Below are 17,729 nucleotides of genomic sequence, written 5' to 3'. Positions count from 1 at the left end.
GGGTTCCAACGATAGGAGCAGGAAAGCGAACATATAAGAGTGCATTCTACCCATCTGGCACTCTCACGAGCAACATCTTACTTAATTTTAATAAGCAATTGCCAAAGTAAAATTACTTTCTTTCTGAGGAGGATAAATCTGAAACTCAGAGAAATGATGTTCTTGGCCGCATCACAATGTGACAGGTACTTGCTTCCGGAAAAAGGTGTTTTTCCGCGAGAGGCGCCGCAGTTTTCCGGAAAGAGCCGAAGAACTGGAAGGCGGGGCCACAAGAGCCTTTCCGAGGAGCTTCGGAAAGAGCCGAAACATTGGTAGGCGGAATTACTTCCACGGGCGGAAGTGTCGGCGTCCGATTGGCCGAAGAGGACCGAGGATTTCCGGAACTAGCCGAAGCATCTCCGACAGCTTCCGGAGAAAGCCGAGGGGGCCGAACGGCGGCGCTGAGGCGCAGTCATGGCGACGGCTGGACCTGTGGGAGCTGAGTCGAGCGAGGAGCCGGCGCCGGAGGACGAGGCGCTGGCCGCTGCTCGGGAGCGGAGCAGCCGCTTCTTGAGCGGCCTGGAGCTGATGAAGCAGGGCGCTGAGGCGCGCATTTTCCGCGGCCGCTTCCAGGGCCGCGCGGCCTTGGTGAAATACCGCTTCCCCAAGGGCTACCGGCACCCGGCTCTGGAGGCGCGGCTCGGCCGGCGGCGGACGGTGCAGGAGGCCAGGGCGCTGCTCCGCTGCCGCCGCGCAGGTGAGAGGCCGTCGGGCTCGGGAGCGTGGCGGCGCGGGGAGCGAGGCTCCGGGCCCGGGCATCGCGGGTCAGGGACTCCCTTGCGCCCCGTGCCTTCTGCGTGGCCTTAGGTGTTTAAGAAGCGTCTTCCTTTCACACCTCTTCTTCCTCATTTATTCTTAAGGAGCCGCTTGGCCGTGCAGCGACGAGCATGTGTCCTGGAGCCGTTGCGCCTGGGTCGGTTCCCGGCTGTGCCCCTGTTGTTCAATGTTGAGAACGTTATTTCGTCGCCTCGAGTCTCGGTTTCCCCATTTGTACCGTCTCAAGTCTTCATTACTTTTGAGAAGCAGATATAATTCCAAGCATTTCCCCGGCACCACTGTAGCCTTACAACACGTTCGTTATTTAACCTCTCAGCCCGTTTCCTCACCTGTAAAGGGAAGTCATAGTTAGTCGCAGTATTTATCTCATAGGGATCTTGTGACCATTAGATGAGGTATGTATGCCACATATTACATTTGAATGTATGGCTGACACCGTAGCGCTTACTAAAGTTAGATTTCATTAAATCGCTTATTTAGTTTTTTCATTAAAACACCATTGTGCACCACCACCGTAAACCTGTTGATAAGAAACTGAGGCTCAGAGAGAAGTAACTTGCCCAAGGTTACACAGTTAGTGACCCAGACAGGCTCTCAGCTCACATCCTTCTAAGAAAAACTGGCTTTTCACTTTTACACTTTCTATCTTTCTTTTTTTCCATTGGACATTGTCACGTGCTGGGAGATATACAGGAAATTTAGTGAACAAGCAGACCTATTTCTGCCCTTGCTTGGTTTAATGAAGTTATTTGTGTGTTCATATTTTATTTTTTCACCCTATCTAGGATATGTTTCATTAATCAGGGATCGTGGCTGCCTTGTTTCCTGCCGTATCCCCGCTGATATGTTCCCAGTATCTAGAAAAGTGTCCTGAGCATGATTGACATTTAATAAGATTCATGAAATCCTTGGAAGTATTCTCATGTTATAGAAGCAGAAATGGAAGCATAGAGAAGTTAATGTGACTTTAAGGTTATACAACTGTTAAAACGCAGTGTAAATGACTCAGGAAGCTTTGCTAAAATTAAAAATGACAGTTTTATTCAAGAGTCTTAGAATTTTCAAGTCGAAAATGCTACCAGGTAAAACCCAGAGTGTTCCGAAGAAAAGAGAAAAGTTGAGAGTTCTTCTGGTAAAAAGTTCGTTTTTGAGAAGAATCAATTCTGCATTCTTGGATCATGGATGTCAGGCTGTCTAAATACATAAACATTTTTTCCTAAGTTCTTCAGTGTTATACATAGTGTGTGTATATATATGTATAACCATCAATGCACAATTGAAAAGTTCAAAAGTTTAACTAAGATCTTCATGCTTCAGTCTATTTGGCCTGAACCAGTTTTTTCATCTTGACTCTGCAGACTTCATTTTAAGTCAGCTTAGCTATACTGACTTCATCTTGTTTTCTTCACTCATTCCTCACAACTAGTAAGGAGGAGAGCTGAGTTTTGAACTTGTCCTTTTTTGACTGTAAAGATGAATCTCTAAGCCAACATGCTGCTTGGCCTGTTTGTGTCCTTGTCAGGTATAAACTGCTCTATGTAGAATATGCTTACCCTTCTCGCTCTTTGTTTTTTTTGGGGGGGGGTGGGGGGAATAAGTATGACAAATGAAGTCCAATTATAAAGGGTGGAAAATATAAAGGAGGAAGCTTTGGCACTACTAAACTTAGCTGTTTAAGGCACAGCCATGCCGAGCATGAATAGGGGAAACTTCCAGATGAGTTAAGTCATACCATTCTGCAGCATTCCTAAATCTTTTTCCTGAAATAAGCAGATACATACTCTAAAACTCTGGATCAATTTTTTAAAATTAAGCTTACCATTAAAGAAGAAATCTAATCCAATAACCGCTTATGTCTTAATTGCAGGGATATCTGCCCCAGTTGTCTTTTTTGTGGACTACGCTTCCAACTGCTTATACATGGAAGAAATTGAAGGCTCAGTGAGTGTTCGAGATTATATTCAATCCACTATGGAAAATGAAAATACTCCCCAAAGTCTCTTTGGCTTAGCCCAGACAATTGGGCAGGTTTTGGCTCAAATGCATGACAAAGACCTCATTCATGGCGATCTCACCACCTCCAACATGCTCCTGAAGCCCCCCCTGGAACAGATGAACATTGTGCTCATAGACTTCGGGCTGAGTTTCATTTCAGCACTTCCGGAAGATAAGGGAGTTGACCTCTACGTGCTAGAGAAAGCCTTCCTCAGTACCCACCCCAACACCGAGAGCGTGTTTGAAGCCTTTCTGAAGAGCTACTCCATCTCCTCCAAAAATGCCAAGCCAGTGCTCAAAAAACTAGATGAAGTGCGCCTGAGGGGCAGGAAGAGGTCTATGGTTGGATAGAAGAGGGTGTGACATCCCCAGACAGTTCAGCTTCACTTCAAGGTAAATTTGAAGGAACGCTACGAGTATGAGACCTAAATAAAAGTGTTGACATAGTTTTAAGTCCTGTCTGTGATCATGTTTGTTTAGTGTCATTATCATCTGCAGTTAACTTCTCAAGAGCTTACTGTGTTCATGAGACGGGCCTTAGGCAGAATCGAGTATTTATAAAATAAATCTAGGGTAGGCTTATTCCTCAGGTACATTACATGGCATTATAAAACATTGACCCACATAATAGAACATTGTTCTCTTCAATCCTGGCAAGACAAGGACAGTCTCAGTTGGTGACAATATGTTTTTACCAGCCCTCTATATTCCAGTGTTGTTTTCTATTGTGTTTATGACAAACTCCTTTCAAAACCAGTATAAGTGGGGTACAACTAGCATCTTAAAAATGAAGTAGAATCAGACTAGAACATATCAGTGCATTCAAATGTATATGCAGACAAGGGTGTGTACTAGATTTTGATGTAAAATATATTTCGTTTTGAGGGTCACGGTAAATGCCGAACTCCAATTTCTCTTTTTTAAAAAGCAGGCTCATAGCTTACCTGGCTCCAAAGTCCATATTCTTTCTACTGATCTTTTAAGAAAGGATATGCTAGATATGATATGTCTTTATATTACTATAACATGTATTGGCATTACATTACATGACATTATTTTCAAAGATCTTTAAGAGCCACAAGAGCTGGTAGTATTTTTTCAGTGAGTATTCTCAACATGACAGGGGTCATTTCCCAGTTTCCTCATATGCGCTATAAGGCCAATTAAAGCTAATATCTACCTCTGGGGAGAATGATTGATTGACCGAAGTATGCAGGTGTTAAGCCAACAAGTACTAGCACTTGCTATGTGCCAGGCACCAGAGATACAGAGAGAGCACGAAGGCTACCCTTACTCTCCTGGAAAGCATAGACTAAGTTCCTGAGACAGCAGACAGTGATGCATACTGGAAAGGGTGCTGCGCTCCTGAGCTACCTCGAGGGGAGGTGGAGGGAGGAGCGGTCAGGGAAAGCCTCTGAGGAAGTGACATGAGAACGAAGATGTAGAGGAGAACTAAGGGACAGGCGAGTGTGTTGCAGGCCGAAGGACCATCATGTACAAAGTTGGCGAAGGTGGAACAGCCTTGAGGGAAAGCAAGGTCTGTGGCTGGTTTGCAGCTCTCCAGGAGGAGGAACAGGAAATGCTATCAGAGAGGTGCGGAAGGGCCTTGTAACAAGGTTGGGTTTTATTCTTAGTGGGTCTCAGGAGTTTAAGCAGAGACATCTAATTTGTGTTTTGAAAGGATTATATTTGTAGAAAAATGACCGAAGGGGCTGAGCGGAAGCAAGAAACCATGAGAAGGCTACACAGTGCTGGGGCCAGTGATGATGGCAGCCTAGGGTGGAGGTGCTGGCGAGTGTGCTGTGAACCACTTGGCACCCGCTGGCGCGGCGAGATGATGGTCAGCGGCCGTGGGTGGTGGGGGTAGCAGGAGCAGTAGGGAAGCGAAAATGACCTTCTTTGCAGGCATTGATGGGGAGAGGGGTACTGTAGACTGGAATCTCTTCATAAATGTTCCCAGGAGTATTGTCCATCTGCTTACTCAGCCTGTGGCCTGTGTTGGAAATAAAGGATTAACAAGAATTCCTCAGTGAGCAGTGGCTTCTTTCCCTGGTTCAGTGTCTCACAAAGGGCTAAGGCACCCTCTGCAGTTCCACATCCCTCGAAGTCCACGTGGGACAGCCGGTGCTTTGTAGTGATGAGCCGATAGCACTACAGCTCTGTGTGAACTCCCACTTGAAAAGGTTACAGGCCCATGTTTCCCGGAATGTTTAAAAGAGCCTTGTGGCCAGTCCATGGACCACAGAATGGACGGTCTTACCCAAGCCTGGCGTCGCGAATGCCCCGTCCAGGCATGTTCTTGTTAAAGGAGATGAGCTAAGCATACTCACGCCGTGTGCTGACTGAGGGGGCTTGGGAACATTACTGAGGCATGTGGCGTCTAATCTAACTGAGAAAGTAAACCCAAATCCTGATCCTGGTTCCAATAAAATTTTATTTACGTAAATAGGCAGTCGGCTTGTGGGCCATAGTTTGCTAATTTGATTTTTTTAAATGTTATATTAAAACATTTGTTTTGATTTCTGAGTTTTTAGGTGACCCCTTAAATCTGTGCCCTAGTGAGAGCCTCGCTTTCCTGGTCTTAGTCCTAACCTGCTGTCGCTGACTGCTAGAACCCATGTTCTAACAAGGGTCTGCCCCAACCCTCTTTTCGGGAACTGGGAAACTCCTCCTGGGTTCTGAATTCAGGGCACTGCACCTCCAAATCACCGAATTCCCCTTTCCCGAGTCCAGAGAAGCAACTCTCTTTGGCCACCAGAGGTCGCAAGTTACTGTCATTTTCCACAAGAGAAAAGCTTCCCTCCCCTTCCAATTCCTCCTCCACTTTGTTCTCCTCTGTCTCTTCCATTCCTCCTCGCTTTTTCTTATCTCCCTTTGCCTCTCTCTCCTTTCCAACTCCTTCCCTCTCTCCTTACCTTGAACTTGTTCATTTATTCACTCAACACCTTAGCTGAGCATGCATCTGGAGTGAACACCATGCTGATCAGGATGTAGTGAGACAGGGATGTCTAGTTCTGTCCTGTCCTAACATTGTCATCCATTCTCTCACTTCATCACTCATTCATTCACTGGGTATTTATTGAACACGTTGGCTGTGTTTGGCTCTGTGCTGGACCCTGAAGAATCTGTAGCTACCACTCGAGCCCCCCTTATCTCTCCCAGCACTGTTGCAATCAGTGGTTTCCCGGCTGCTCCCCTGCTTCTGCCCTGGCCCTCTACATTCTTCCTCATTCAGCAGCCAGAGGCACCCTTTTAAAGCCAGATTATGCCACCTCTAGAAGTTTGATGGCTTCCCATCCTATGTCTCTTTGCTTACCAGTGACATGGCTTAGGACTCCCTCACTACACCTCTCCAGTCTCAGTGTCCTCATCTGCAAAGTGCCTGCCTCGTGGAGCTGCTGTGAGCACTCTCATGGGTCAGAATCCCCTTGAGGCAGACTCTGAGATGAGAGTGTAGGAGGTTTGCTAAGGCATGCCCTTGGGGTCAGTCTCCCCAGAAGGGAAGGGAAGAAGGCAGGGGAGGGCAGGAGAAGTGGGGCTGAGTGGCAGCCCTGATCACAGCCTCAGCTAGCCCCACGGGGAGCTCAGCAGCTACAATGGCCTGCAGAGATGTCCCAAGTTGGGCAGAAAGGACCAGGCCTTCATAATCCCACATCACCCAGTCATTGGTGGGCCACTCCTCGAAGGGTATGAGCTTGGATGAGACCACTCCCTGCCCGTGACTCCATCCCTGAAGAGGCGACAGCTGTAGGCTGCCTGCTGACCACACCTGCATCTGGGGCAACCAGTCCTTCCCTGAAGAGAATCTGGGTCACACATCCACGCCTACCACAAGCAGCGTTAATGAAATAACGCATGTAGAGTGCCACCACAGTGCCCACATCATAACAGCTATTGTTATTAAATAATGTATATTGCTACTATTTTCAGAGACCAACAAACAGGCAATTATAATGCAGCATCATTTGCTACACTTATAAGCCAAGGGTACACAGATGCACTTTCTCACATCGCCAGGCCCCAACCCCAGTGTATCTGAATCAAAAGGTCAGACTGGACTGAGAACTGGCATTTCTAACAAGTTCCTAGCTGATGCTGAGGCTGCTATTGTGAGAACCACTGCTCTTAAAAACAAGGTATTTCCTGAGAAGAACAAGAAATGGATGATGGGAGGGCAGGAACGATAGTTATTTACTGTACCCATTTTACAGATGAGGAAACTGGGGGCTCAGAGATGCTGAGCAACTTGCCCAGCATCATCAGGAAATGGAGATTGTGCCAGACATTGTTGCCTATCAAAAGCTACATTCTCCTTTTGGACAGAGCCTCGATTTGTCCAGATATTTATTCGTGGAAGATGACTTCATCTCAGGGAAGCTCAGACTGGTTCTTGATATTGGGATGGGCATGTGACCTTTTTCTGGCCAATAAGACACAAAAGGGAATCTGCACAGTTGCATCTGGGGAAGAGTTTTCTTCTGATAGAAGATGAGAGGGGTGTGAGAATTCTCTTCACGCCATGACTCTGACACATGCCCATTAACAATTCCTGCCTTTAAATGCAATGGTGATAGTTGGAGGTTCGGCAGCCATCTTGACACCATGAGGTCACTCCTGAAGGTTAAGAGTCAATGAGAAGATGATGATGGAATAGAGAGATGGGTAGAGTCTGAGTCCATCCTGAGTGACATCAGACCTCAAACTTCTTTTCCTTGACTTCCTGAATGCATGAGTAAATACCTTTAAATCTGATTACTACTTTAATCAGGTTTTCTATCATTTGAGGCCAAAAATGTCCCTAACCAAAAGAGACAGATTCCAGTCACCCCATGGAATATTGGGCAGCGGGGCCTATCTACTTAGATCAGAGAGAAAGAGCAATGACAGTCAAACTCCAGCCCCTTCTCACTGGACTGAGATTAAGCCTGGCAAATCTCTGCCATCCACTTCCTCTTGAGTTTGGGAAAAATCTCAGACTTCTTTGGGCCTCAGTTTCCCCATCTGTAAAATGAAGGATTTGATCTAGATCAGACTGGTTGCTGTACTCGTAGACATTTTTGTTAGGTCCATATAGTGTTTGTTTTTTGACTGCCAGTATTAAACAAGTGGGATGGTTTCATATAAAACTCCAGACATCTGACTGCTCTGGAAACATTGTCAGATCTGGCTACACTGGACCCCTATTCTAATACCTCCCCTTGTAGAGAGGGCTTGTGCTTGCCAGTTCACCCCAAATTTCTCCCTTCTCTGTAACTTCTTGACTGAGGCCAGATGCCAGTCACCATGTATTATCACACTTGTCCTGTTGTTCTCATTCTGGAGTTAAGAGGAAAGGGAAATATTTCTTACTCCCAGACCCCTTCGCCCTCGTCCTACCCGTCCTTGTAGGCATTTGAAAATGTAACTCCCAGATAAGATGGTTTGTATCTTCTCTAGGGGTTGCACAGGCATCTCAAACTCAACACGTTCAAAAAATAACCTCCTGATTCCGCCCCTTGGTCTCTTCTCCCACACAGCCTTCCCACTGTAGGAAATGAGGGCTTTACAAATCCGGTGCTTCAGCCCCAAACCTGGGAGCTTCTTTGACTTTCCTCTTTCAACTCCACTCCCTCACCCAACCCAGCAGCAAATCCTGTCAACTTTACTTTTAAAATATAATCAGAAAGTTAGGAGAGTGTCTACCCTTGGGGGAGGGGTAGTGACTTGGAATGGGCTTCTCAGAGGATGTGTAAGTTCTATTTCTTGAGCTTGGTGCTCGTTACATGGGTGGATTTGTTTGTAAAACTTCATCAAACTGCATGCACTTGATATGTGTACTTTTCTGTATATGTCTGTTACATTTCATTAAAAAGTTCATGAATACACAAAAGCTTATGTCCCCTTCACAGCCACTGCTCCAGCTGAGCCCATGTGATCTTTTGCCTGCCACTGCAGCTCTCTCCTCACTGGGTTTCCTGCTTCTGTCTCATCCCTTACAGTCTGTTTTCCCCACAGCTGCCTGGGCATCCGGATCGATGTCAGTTCAGATCATGCCATTCCTCTGTCCAAAACACTCCACTGTTTTCACCTCATTCAAGGCCAATGGAACCATCTACCCCCACCCCACTGCTTGCTGACCCCCACTTCTCACTCTGGGTCAGCCACACAGTTCTTCCAAAAGATAGTCATGCTCCCATCTCAGGGCCTTTGTACTTACGGTTCCCTCTGCCTGCAACACTGTTCCCCACAGATCTTTCATATGACTGCCTCCCTCACTTCCTTTGCTCTCTGCCAAACACCACCTTGTCTTCCGTGAACATCCTATGGAAAAGGTAACACTGCCATCCCCAGCCCTCTCTATCTGCCTCCCCAGCTTTATCTCTATGTCTCACTCACGAGCACCTGCTATCTTTTATATTCATATGCTCACTTGCTTCCGGTCCGCTCTGTGGGCAGAGGGCCTTGCTGGCTCAACTGCTCCAGCCCTAATTTGTATAATGATCCCTGGAAGGTAGTGGGTGCTCTATAAACATTTATTGAATTTTCTCATACAGGCCCAACCTGGTTGTTGGAAAGAAAACCAAGGAGCCACATGAGCCTTCCTCCATCTACCGCAAACACACACATCATCTACCCACAGTCTTCCCTGCTGGAGGCAAAGCAGAATCTGGTCCTGGCCTGCAGCTTGGAACAAAAAACAGTCAGAACCCTGGGGGTCTGGTTCTGATCAAAGGGCTCCTCATGTTTGTAAACCTTCAGTCTCTGCCCCGAATAGAGGGGGTAAGGGGATGGCCCCAAACCCAGAGTTAGATGCAGCTCCAGGCCAGGGGGGTCCAGGGCCTGCCCCTTTCCCCCAGAGTGAAGGAAGACCCTGCAAGGCCAAGCTGCTGGATCACCCCCCAGGGCATCTAACAGGGTGACTTGTCCCAACCCCAGCCTGAGGTATATCTGCAGGGACTTATTTCAAAGCCAATATTGTTCTTGGAGCTGCAGAGGCCTTGACCAAAATGTCACACAGAAAGATACTGTCACTGGTCCAGGGCTCTGTGCAGAAAGTAAGGGAAGGGCACTGAGAGTCCCTTCCGTGGAGGGAAGGGGACAATGGGTGCCACTATGGGCTTCTGTCTTCTCTCCTTTATTTTTCTTCATAACACCAAGCACCATGTGATATGCTATGTTTCTCTCATTTATCATATAAAAAGCTACTGAAATGAAAGCTCTACGAGAGCAGAGGTTTTTGTCTTATTTGATCATTGCTATAGACCAGCATCCAAAATGATGGCTGGTACATAGTAGATGCTCAATCAATATTTGTTGAATGAATGATATTCATAATTTTTATTGATATTCACAATAACAAAATCCAATGATTTAAAACATATTCAATTATTCGATATTCATTGAACTCCTCTTATGTTTCAGGTTCTGTTCTAGGCACTGGGAATGTAGCTAGGAATAATTTGGATTCCTTGTTTTTATGGAGTTTAATCCAGTGGGGAATAATTGCAAATGATGACCCATGCTGTGAAGGGAGTAACTCTAACGAGTGATGTAGAATTGAGGAAAGCTGTGTTTCATTAGATCTGGTGGTCACAAAGGCCCTTTGAGGAGGTGACATTTGAATTGAGACCTGAGTGAGGAGAAGGACCCAGCCACTGTGATGGGAAGGGGTGGGGGGGTAGGTGGGCAGAAGAGAGATTCAGGCAGAAAGAACAGTCAATGCAAAGAATTTGGCATGTTCAAGGAACAGAAAAAAGGTCACAGGAAGGGTGGCACACAGCAATGTTCCCAGCACAGTTTAGTACATAGCAAGCCCTTAAAAATGGGGCCAATGACGATAATCAATTTCTAATGCATAGTTTACATAGATCGTTATTTGCCTATTAAAAATGGGCTATGGGGAATTAATCATGTGTATCATTGGAGTTTCAGCTCTATCATGCACTGGCTGTGTGACCTTGAGCAAAGTCTTAATTGCTCTGAGACTCAGTTTCCTCATCTATCCAATGGGCATATCAAGTAGGGAATAAAAATAAATGGTAGTCAAATTATCCATCTACTGTGGAAGTTCTTTAAGAATTCTCTCTTACTCTACTTCCTTTTCAGTGGCAAGTTGGAAGAAACAATGAAAGGAAGTTCATGGGTCCAGCCTTGGGGTCACCTTTCCTCCTGCAGTGTTCTAAGCCATTCAGCTAGAGGCCTCATATCTTGGTGGACTCTCCTTCCTATAAGAAGCTTTTCTCCAGGTAAGAAAAGTAATAGTGGTAGTAATAATAGTTATCTATTGCTGTGTAACAAATCACTCCGGAACTTAACAGTATCAAACAACCATTTCTTATGCTTGCAGATTATGTGGGTCAGAAATTTGAACAGGGCAGCATGTGGTATCTAATTTCTGATCCACCATGTCTGGGGCCTCAGCTGGAAGACTCAAAGGTGGGGGGCTGGAATCATCTGTGGGCTCATTCACTCATATGCCAATTCATTGTTGCTGGCTGCTTGTCTGGAGCCTTGGGTTCTCTGGGTGGTTTTTCTTCCGGTTTTAGTTTGAACGTCAGATATGGTGGCTGTTTCAAGGGCGAGAGTCTTAGAGGCGAGGGAACCAGGCAGAAGCTATACCCTCTTTATGACTCAGTTTTGGAAATCACTAACATCCATCTGCCATGTTCTATTGGTTGGTGTACCACAAGCCCCCACCCACTTTCGAGAGGTAGAAAGAGACTCCCCTCTCCCTCAATTAGTGAGAAGAATGTTAATCACATTGTAAGAGGAACATATGGGATGCCCATCTAGGATGGAAGATATACCCATTGTACTGGGAAAATAAAATCTGCCATAAGCAGAACAATAATTGCGGTCAGTTATTGAACACTTACCACATATAAGTTCTGTGCTACACCCTTGCCTATTAATTCTCCCAACATCCCTAAGAATTACGTTCTAGTTTCATTCCCATTTTAGATAGGAAACTAAGGCCCAGTAGAGTTAAACCTCTTGCTTTAGGTTGTACAACAAGCAAGTGGTACCAGAAGTTGAATGTAGCTTTGTCTAATGCAGGGTGACAGACTCAAAAAGGTAATGCAAATGGATTATTAGAAGGATTAAATGAGGTGATACATGTGAAGTGCTGGGCACAGTGCCTGGCAATAGGCAGTGTTGTATATGTTCTTGCTATTGGAAGCATCATCATCATCATCATCATCATCATCATCATCATCATATTACATTTGAGGCACCAGATTGAAATCTCTGCTCTATTAATAAATACTATACTCTTAATCTCTTAGCTAGTTCTAGAACAAGGAGCCAGTCCAGAGGCGCTGGGAGCAATATACCTTGGTCCCAACTGCCTCTACTCAGGCTTTGGGGAATGGACCAGAGTTTCTATGATGTCAGCTCATTCAAACCCCCAGGAATAGCCTTTTCTGTTTGAAGTATCCCCTCCTCCCGCTCCCAGGCCTCGCATGTCCAAAGTGCTCCCTGTAGGGCCTCACCCTCCATCCAAGGTCATCTGATGCTAACCTGGCTAAAACGTTTGAGGAAACCGGTTATTGCGCTGGCCCAAGGTCAGGTCCGCAGCCTGAAACGACATAGGATAAAGTTTCATCACAGCTTGCAGGGTCCATTGAGAAATAACTTGTCCTAGGGGTTTATGGGAATCATGGCAGCATGTCCCAGATAGGAAGTGAACACAGCACCCCTTTCTGGGCCTTTCTCCTGCCACCTCTCAGCTTCCCAAATTTTAGATTTTGCATTTAATTTTTGGGATTTTGCTATGACCATGTGCTCTTTACATTATGAGTTACTTAATATTTCGCTTCACATTGTAAACTTAAATAGGTTTAACTTAAAAGGAGGCTTTTTAAAAAATAAATCACAGGCTTTCATGAAAAACAAAAATCACTCTAAGTCAAAAACCAATCAATGTTTTATCTGGTGTTGTCCAAAGTCTCTGGCTCTAAAGCCTTCTCTGGTTCTTACACAGAGAGATTAGCAAGAGCTAAAGTGTTAAAGGTATACCCACACCCAGCGGAGACGCTCTCGAGTTAAAGAAAACTGACACAGGGAATAACTTTTACTCCATGGGATTAAATCTTACTATTTAAATGCCATGTAGTATAACATAAAATTATCTGTGTTTCCTCACTGACATGCTTCTCACATGGTGAGAAATAGTCCACCATCTCGTTTGATCCCACCGACAGTTTCAATCTCTCCTAGCCTCATCCGACAATTAGTAAGACTTGCTGGCTCTATTGACAAAATATATCAAGAACAAAATCATTTCTTACCACGTCCGCCATTACTACTCTGGTCTAAACTATTATCATCTCAGCCTGAGGGATCTTTGAAATAAAAAGCATGCCCACTAGAATGGCCAACTTAAAAAAACACAGTTGATAATACGTGTTGACAAGAACGTGGAGAAATTAGAACCCTCGTACCCTGCTGGTGGGATTGTGAAATGCTGTGGACACTCCAGAAACAGTCTGGCAGTTCGTCAAAAGGTTAAACCACAGGACCCAGCAATTCTAAGTAGAATTGGGTAGACGCTCCTAGGATCTCCTCAACAGAACTGAAAACACATCCACACAAAAGTTTGCACATGAATGTTCACAGCAACGTTATTCATAACAGCCAAAAAGTAGAAACAGCTCAAGTGTCCATCAACTAATGAATGGATAAATGTGGTATATTCATACAATGGAACATTATTTGCCCATAAAAAGGAGCGAAGTACTGAAACATGCTACAATGTGAGTGAATCCTGAAAAAAATCATGCTAAGTGAAAGCAGCCATACACAAAAGGACCATCTAGTATCATTCCATTTATGTGAAATGTCCAGAAAAGGCAAATCTAGCGACAGAAAATAGATTAATGGCTATCTAGGGCTTTGGATGTTGGGGGAAGTTTGGGAGTGACCGTTAATGGGTATGAGATTTCTTTTGGGGATAAAAAATTTCTAAAATTGATTGTGGCAATGATTGCACAACTTGTGACTATCTTAAAAACTACTGAACTGTGTACTTTAAATGGATGATTGTAATGCTATTTGAATTATATCTAAATAAATCTGTTATTAAAATAATCAAAGCAGAATATGCCACTTTGCTTAAATCCCTGCAATGGCTGCCCTCGTCATTCAGAGTCGAATACAAAGTCCCTGCATAGGCTTTCAAGATCTTGTGCTGTTTAGTTGCTGGCTGCCCTTCCGATCATGTCTCTGCACCTCAGTTTCTTGATGACTCTAAGCCATGTCTTGTTTGTTCCTGCCTCAGAGCTGTTGCACTTGGCTTTTCCTTCTCCCTGGCATGCTTTCCTCATACACCCAGAGGGTCCACTCGTTCACTGCCCTGAGGTTTCTGTTTAATTTAGGGCAGGTGGTCACCTAATCATCAAGGGCTTCTAAAATGGTACCCCCAACGCCATCACGATTTTCTTTTCCTGCTCTGTTTTTCTCCATAGCACTGGTCATCTTCTCATTTTTTGACTATAGCATGTTTTACTCATTTGTTTGTTATTTTTCTCTGCCAACATTACCTCTCCCACTTACCAAATGTAAGTTCTGGGAGAGTAGAGATGTTCATTTTTTGGTCTTATTCATTATTATAGTCACAGCCTGGTATGTAGTTGCCATACAGTAAATACTTATTGAATAAAAGGAATGATAAAATATACCCAAGTTTACTGATGAGGAAAACCAAGTCTGGTATTCAAATATTAATTTCGTAAACACTGGCAAGGCCTCCACCACAGACCAAGTCCCAGGCCCTGGAATATTAGGTGACAGAATTCTGTAGAACTTGGGAGGGCCAATGAGAATTGGCTTGACTTCTACAGATGTGATGCGCTAGAAGCCAATTCAGGTTTTGCATTATGGCAATATTTGCGCCAGAATCTGATGAAAGGTGGATTGGATGTTAGGGGTGTGGGGAGCTGGAAAGCAGTGGAGTTGTTCCCATAGTGGTTCTCAACCCCAGCTGCATATCAGACTCTGCCGGGAGCTCTTAAAAATCCTGACGCCCAGGCCACATCCCAGACAATGAAATCACACTCTCTGAGGGTGAGGCCTGGCGATGCGCATTCTTAAAGCTTTCTCGGTGATTCCAACGAGCAGCCAGGGTTGAGAACCACTGTGTTGGGCCAGTAGAGGAGTAAAGTGGCCCTCGTTATCTGAGGGTAATGAGTAATGGGAAATCTCCTTTTGAGAGAATACACTCAAATTGTTGACAACTCTTGTAATATTTAAGGGGATTTGGTGCATGGAGACTTGCTGCTGTTGTACTTTGATGCTTGGTGTTAAAGTCATATTTCCCATACTAATAAAAACATAATATAAAACATCTAATAAAACATATACTGTGAGTCCTTATTATGTAGTGGTTAGATATGTGGACTCTGGAGCTAGACGACTGGGATTTGAATTCCCTCTTAGTAGCTGTATGTCCTTGGATAAGTTATTCGAGCTCTCTGTACCTCAGTTTCCTCCTCTGTAAAATGGGAATACATTGTGATCTACCTCATAGGGTCATTTAAGTGTTCAATGAGTTAGATTATGTAAAGCTCTTAGAAACAGGGCCTGGCACACAGTAAGCACTCAACGAGTGTCGGCTATTATGATTCATTAATAAATAAGATGGAAAACCAACATTCCTTGAGCATTTGACATAGATCACAAACTTGATTAAATTCCCTTGAACAGTATAAACTGTAATTATAAATTTTAATAAAGTTTATTCTTTTGAATATTTCAAGCATATTAAACAGCAGACCAAATAAATACAAATTGATTGTGGATGAAACTTATGAATACTCTTATACCAAGATTAGTTACAAAAGTGCTGACCCCATAGAATTTACTTTGTTTCTTATTCATATTTTTAGAAAATCATAGTTAAAATTTTTTTTTAAAAACCAGAGAGAAAATAGACTGAAAAATGAACAGAGCCTCAGAAATTGGTGAAATTATAACAAATGGTCTAACGTTTATATATTAGAGTTCTAAAAAGACAGGAAAAAAAAGGATGAAGCATAAAAATATTCAAAGAAATAATGGCTGAAAACTTCTCAAACTTGGCAAAAGAACAAATGTACAGACTCAGGAAGCTGAGTGAACTCCAAACAGGATAACTAAAAGAGATTTACACCAAGACATAACAGAGTCAAACCTTTGAAAACTAAAGACAAACACTTGAAAAGCTATGAGAGAGAGATATGACACCTTACCTCTAGAGGAAAAACACAAACTACCACAATGCACTCAATATGAAGTAGATAGTTCAAATAACCCTACAGTCATTAAGGAAATTGAATTAACCTTACAAAAAAGAAATCTCCAGCCTAGATGATTTTGTTGGGGGAATTCTACCAACCATTGAAACACAAATTAATACCAATTTCATGTAATCTCTTCTAGAAAATAGAAGAGAACAATTTCCAACTCATTTTATTAGTATTATCCATAACAAAACCAGACAAAGGCAATGAAAAATAAAAACTATGGTCAATATCCCTCCTGTTCATAGATATAAAAATCCTTAATAAAATAATAGCAAGTAGAATTCAACAAAAAATAAAAATAATTATATATCATATCAAGTGGTATTTTCCCCAGGGATACAAGGTTCCTTTACGATTTGAAAATGTAATTCATCATATTAATAGGCTAAAGAAGAAAAATCAGTTGATCATATCAACTGATGTGAAAAAAAGCATTTGATAAAATTCAACACCTATTCATGATAAAAACTCTCAGAAAAATATGAACAGATAGAAACTTTCTCAATTTGATAAAGATCATTTACAAAACACATACAGCTAACATTGTACTTAATGGTAAAAGACTGAATGCTTTCTGCATAAGACTGTGAACCATGCAAGAATGTCCATTCTCACACTCTTATTCAACCATAGTGCTTGAAGTTCTAGCATGTGTAATAAGGCAAGAAAAGTAAATAAAGGGCACACAAATCAGAAAGGAAGAAATAAAACTGTCCTTATTGTAGACAACATGATTGTCTGTGTAGATAGTCCCAAGGATTTAACAAAAAACTCCTAGAACTAATAAATAAATCGACCAAGTTTATAAGATACAAATAAACATACAAAATTCAATTTTCTCTATATTAGCAGTGAACATATGGACACTGAAAAAAAAACAGAATACCATTTACTTTGCTCAAAAAATGTAATACTTATGTGTAAATCTAACAAAATACGTATAGGGCTTTTAGGCTGAAAACTACAAAATGCTGATCAAAGAAATCAAAGAAGAGATAAATAAATGGAGAGACATACCATGTTCATGGATGGAAGAGTCAACATAGTAAAGATATCAATTCTCTCCAAACTGATATACAGGTTTAAAGCAATTCCTACCAAAATCTCAGCAAGAATTTTTGTAGATATAGACAAGATTATTCTAAAAATTTACATGACAATTCAAAGAAACTAGAATAGCTAAAGTAACTTTGAAAAAGAAGAATAAAGTGGGAGGAATCAGTCTTCCCAATTTAAAGACTTATTCTATAGTTACAGTCATTAAAACCATGTGGTATTGGTAGAGGGCAGATAATTATATCAAGGGAACAGAATAGAGAATCCAGAAATAGATCTACCACATATGCATGATTGACTTTTGACAAAAGTGCAAAAGTAATTTAATGGAATAAAGATAATTGTTTAAACAGATGATTTTGCAGCAATAGGTCAATGATAGGGAAAAAAGAAAAATTTAAAAAGTACCTCAACCTAAGTCTCACACCTTATGTAAAAATAAACTTATGAACTTAAATATAGAACATAAAACTATAAACTATTAAACTTCTAAAGAAAAATGTGAGAGAATTTTCAGGATCTAGGGCTATGCAGAGTTTGACACCAAAAGCATGATCTAAAAAAGAGAAAAATTGATAATTTTGACTCCACCAAAATCAC

The 17,729-nt window shown here is 42.9% G+C and overlaps 1 protein-coding gene across 1 annotated transcript; it reads left to right on the top strand.

The window, feature by feature from the left end:
- The first annotated feature begins 406 nt into the window (after positions 1-406).
- TP53RK (TP53 regulating kinase) lies at positions 407-3,264 on the top strand. The gene is made up of 2 exons (XM_006921889.3): positions 407-736; positions 2,684-3,264. Exons 1-2 carry the CDS (start codon positions 454-456, stop codon positions 3,160-3,162), a joined length of 762 nt encoding a protein of 253 aa, XP_006921951.1. The 5' UTR covers positions 407-453; the 3' UTR covers positions 3,163-3,264.
- The last annotated feature ends 14,465 nt before the right edge of the window (positions 3,265-17,729 follow it).

The sequence above is a fragment of the Pteropus alecto genome, unplaced genomic scaffold, assembly GCF_000325575.1.
Source record: "Pteropus alecto unplaced genomic scaffold, ASM32557v1 scaffold45, whole genome shotgun sequence".
Taxonomy (NCBI): Eukaryota; Metazoa; Chordata; class Mammalia; order Chiroptera; family Pteropodidae; genus Pteropus; species Pteropus alecto.
The sequence above is the reverse complement of the archived record's forward strand: the minus strand, read 5'-3'. Positions and strand labels throughout refer to the sequence as shown.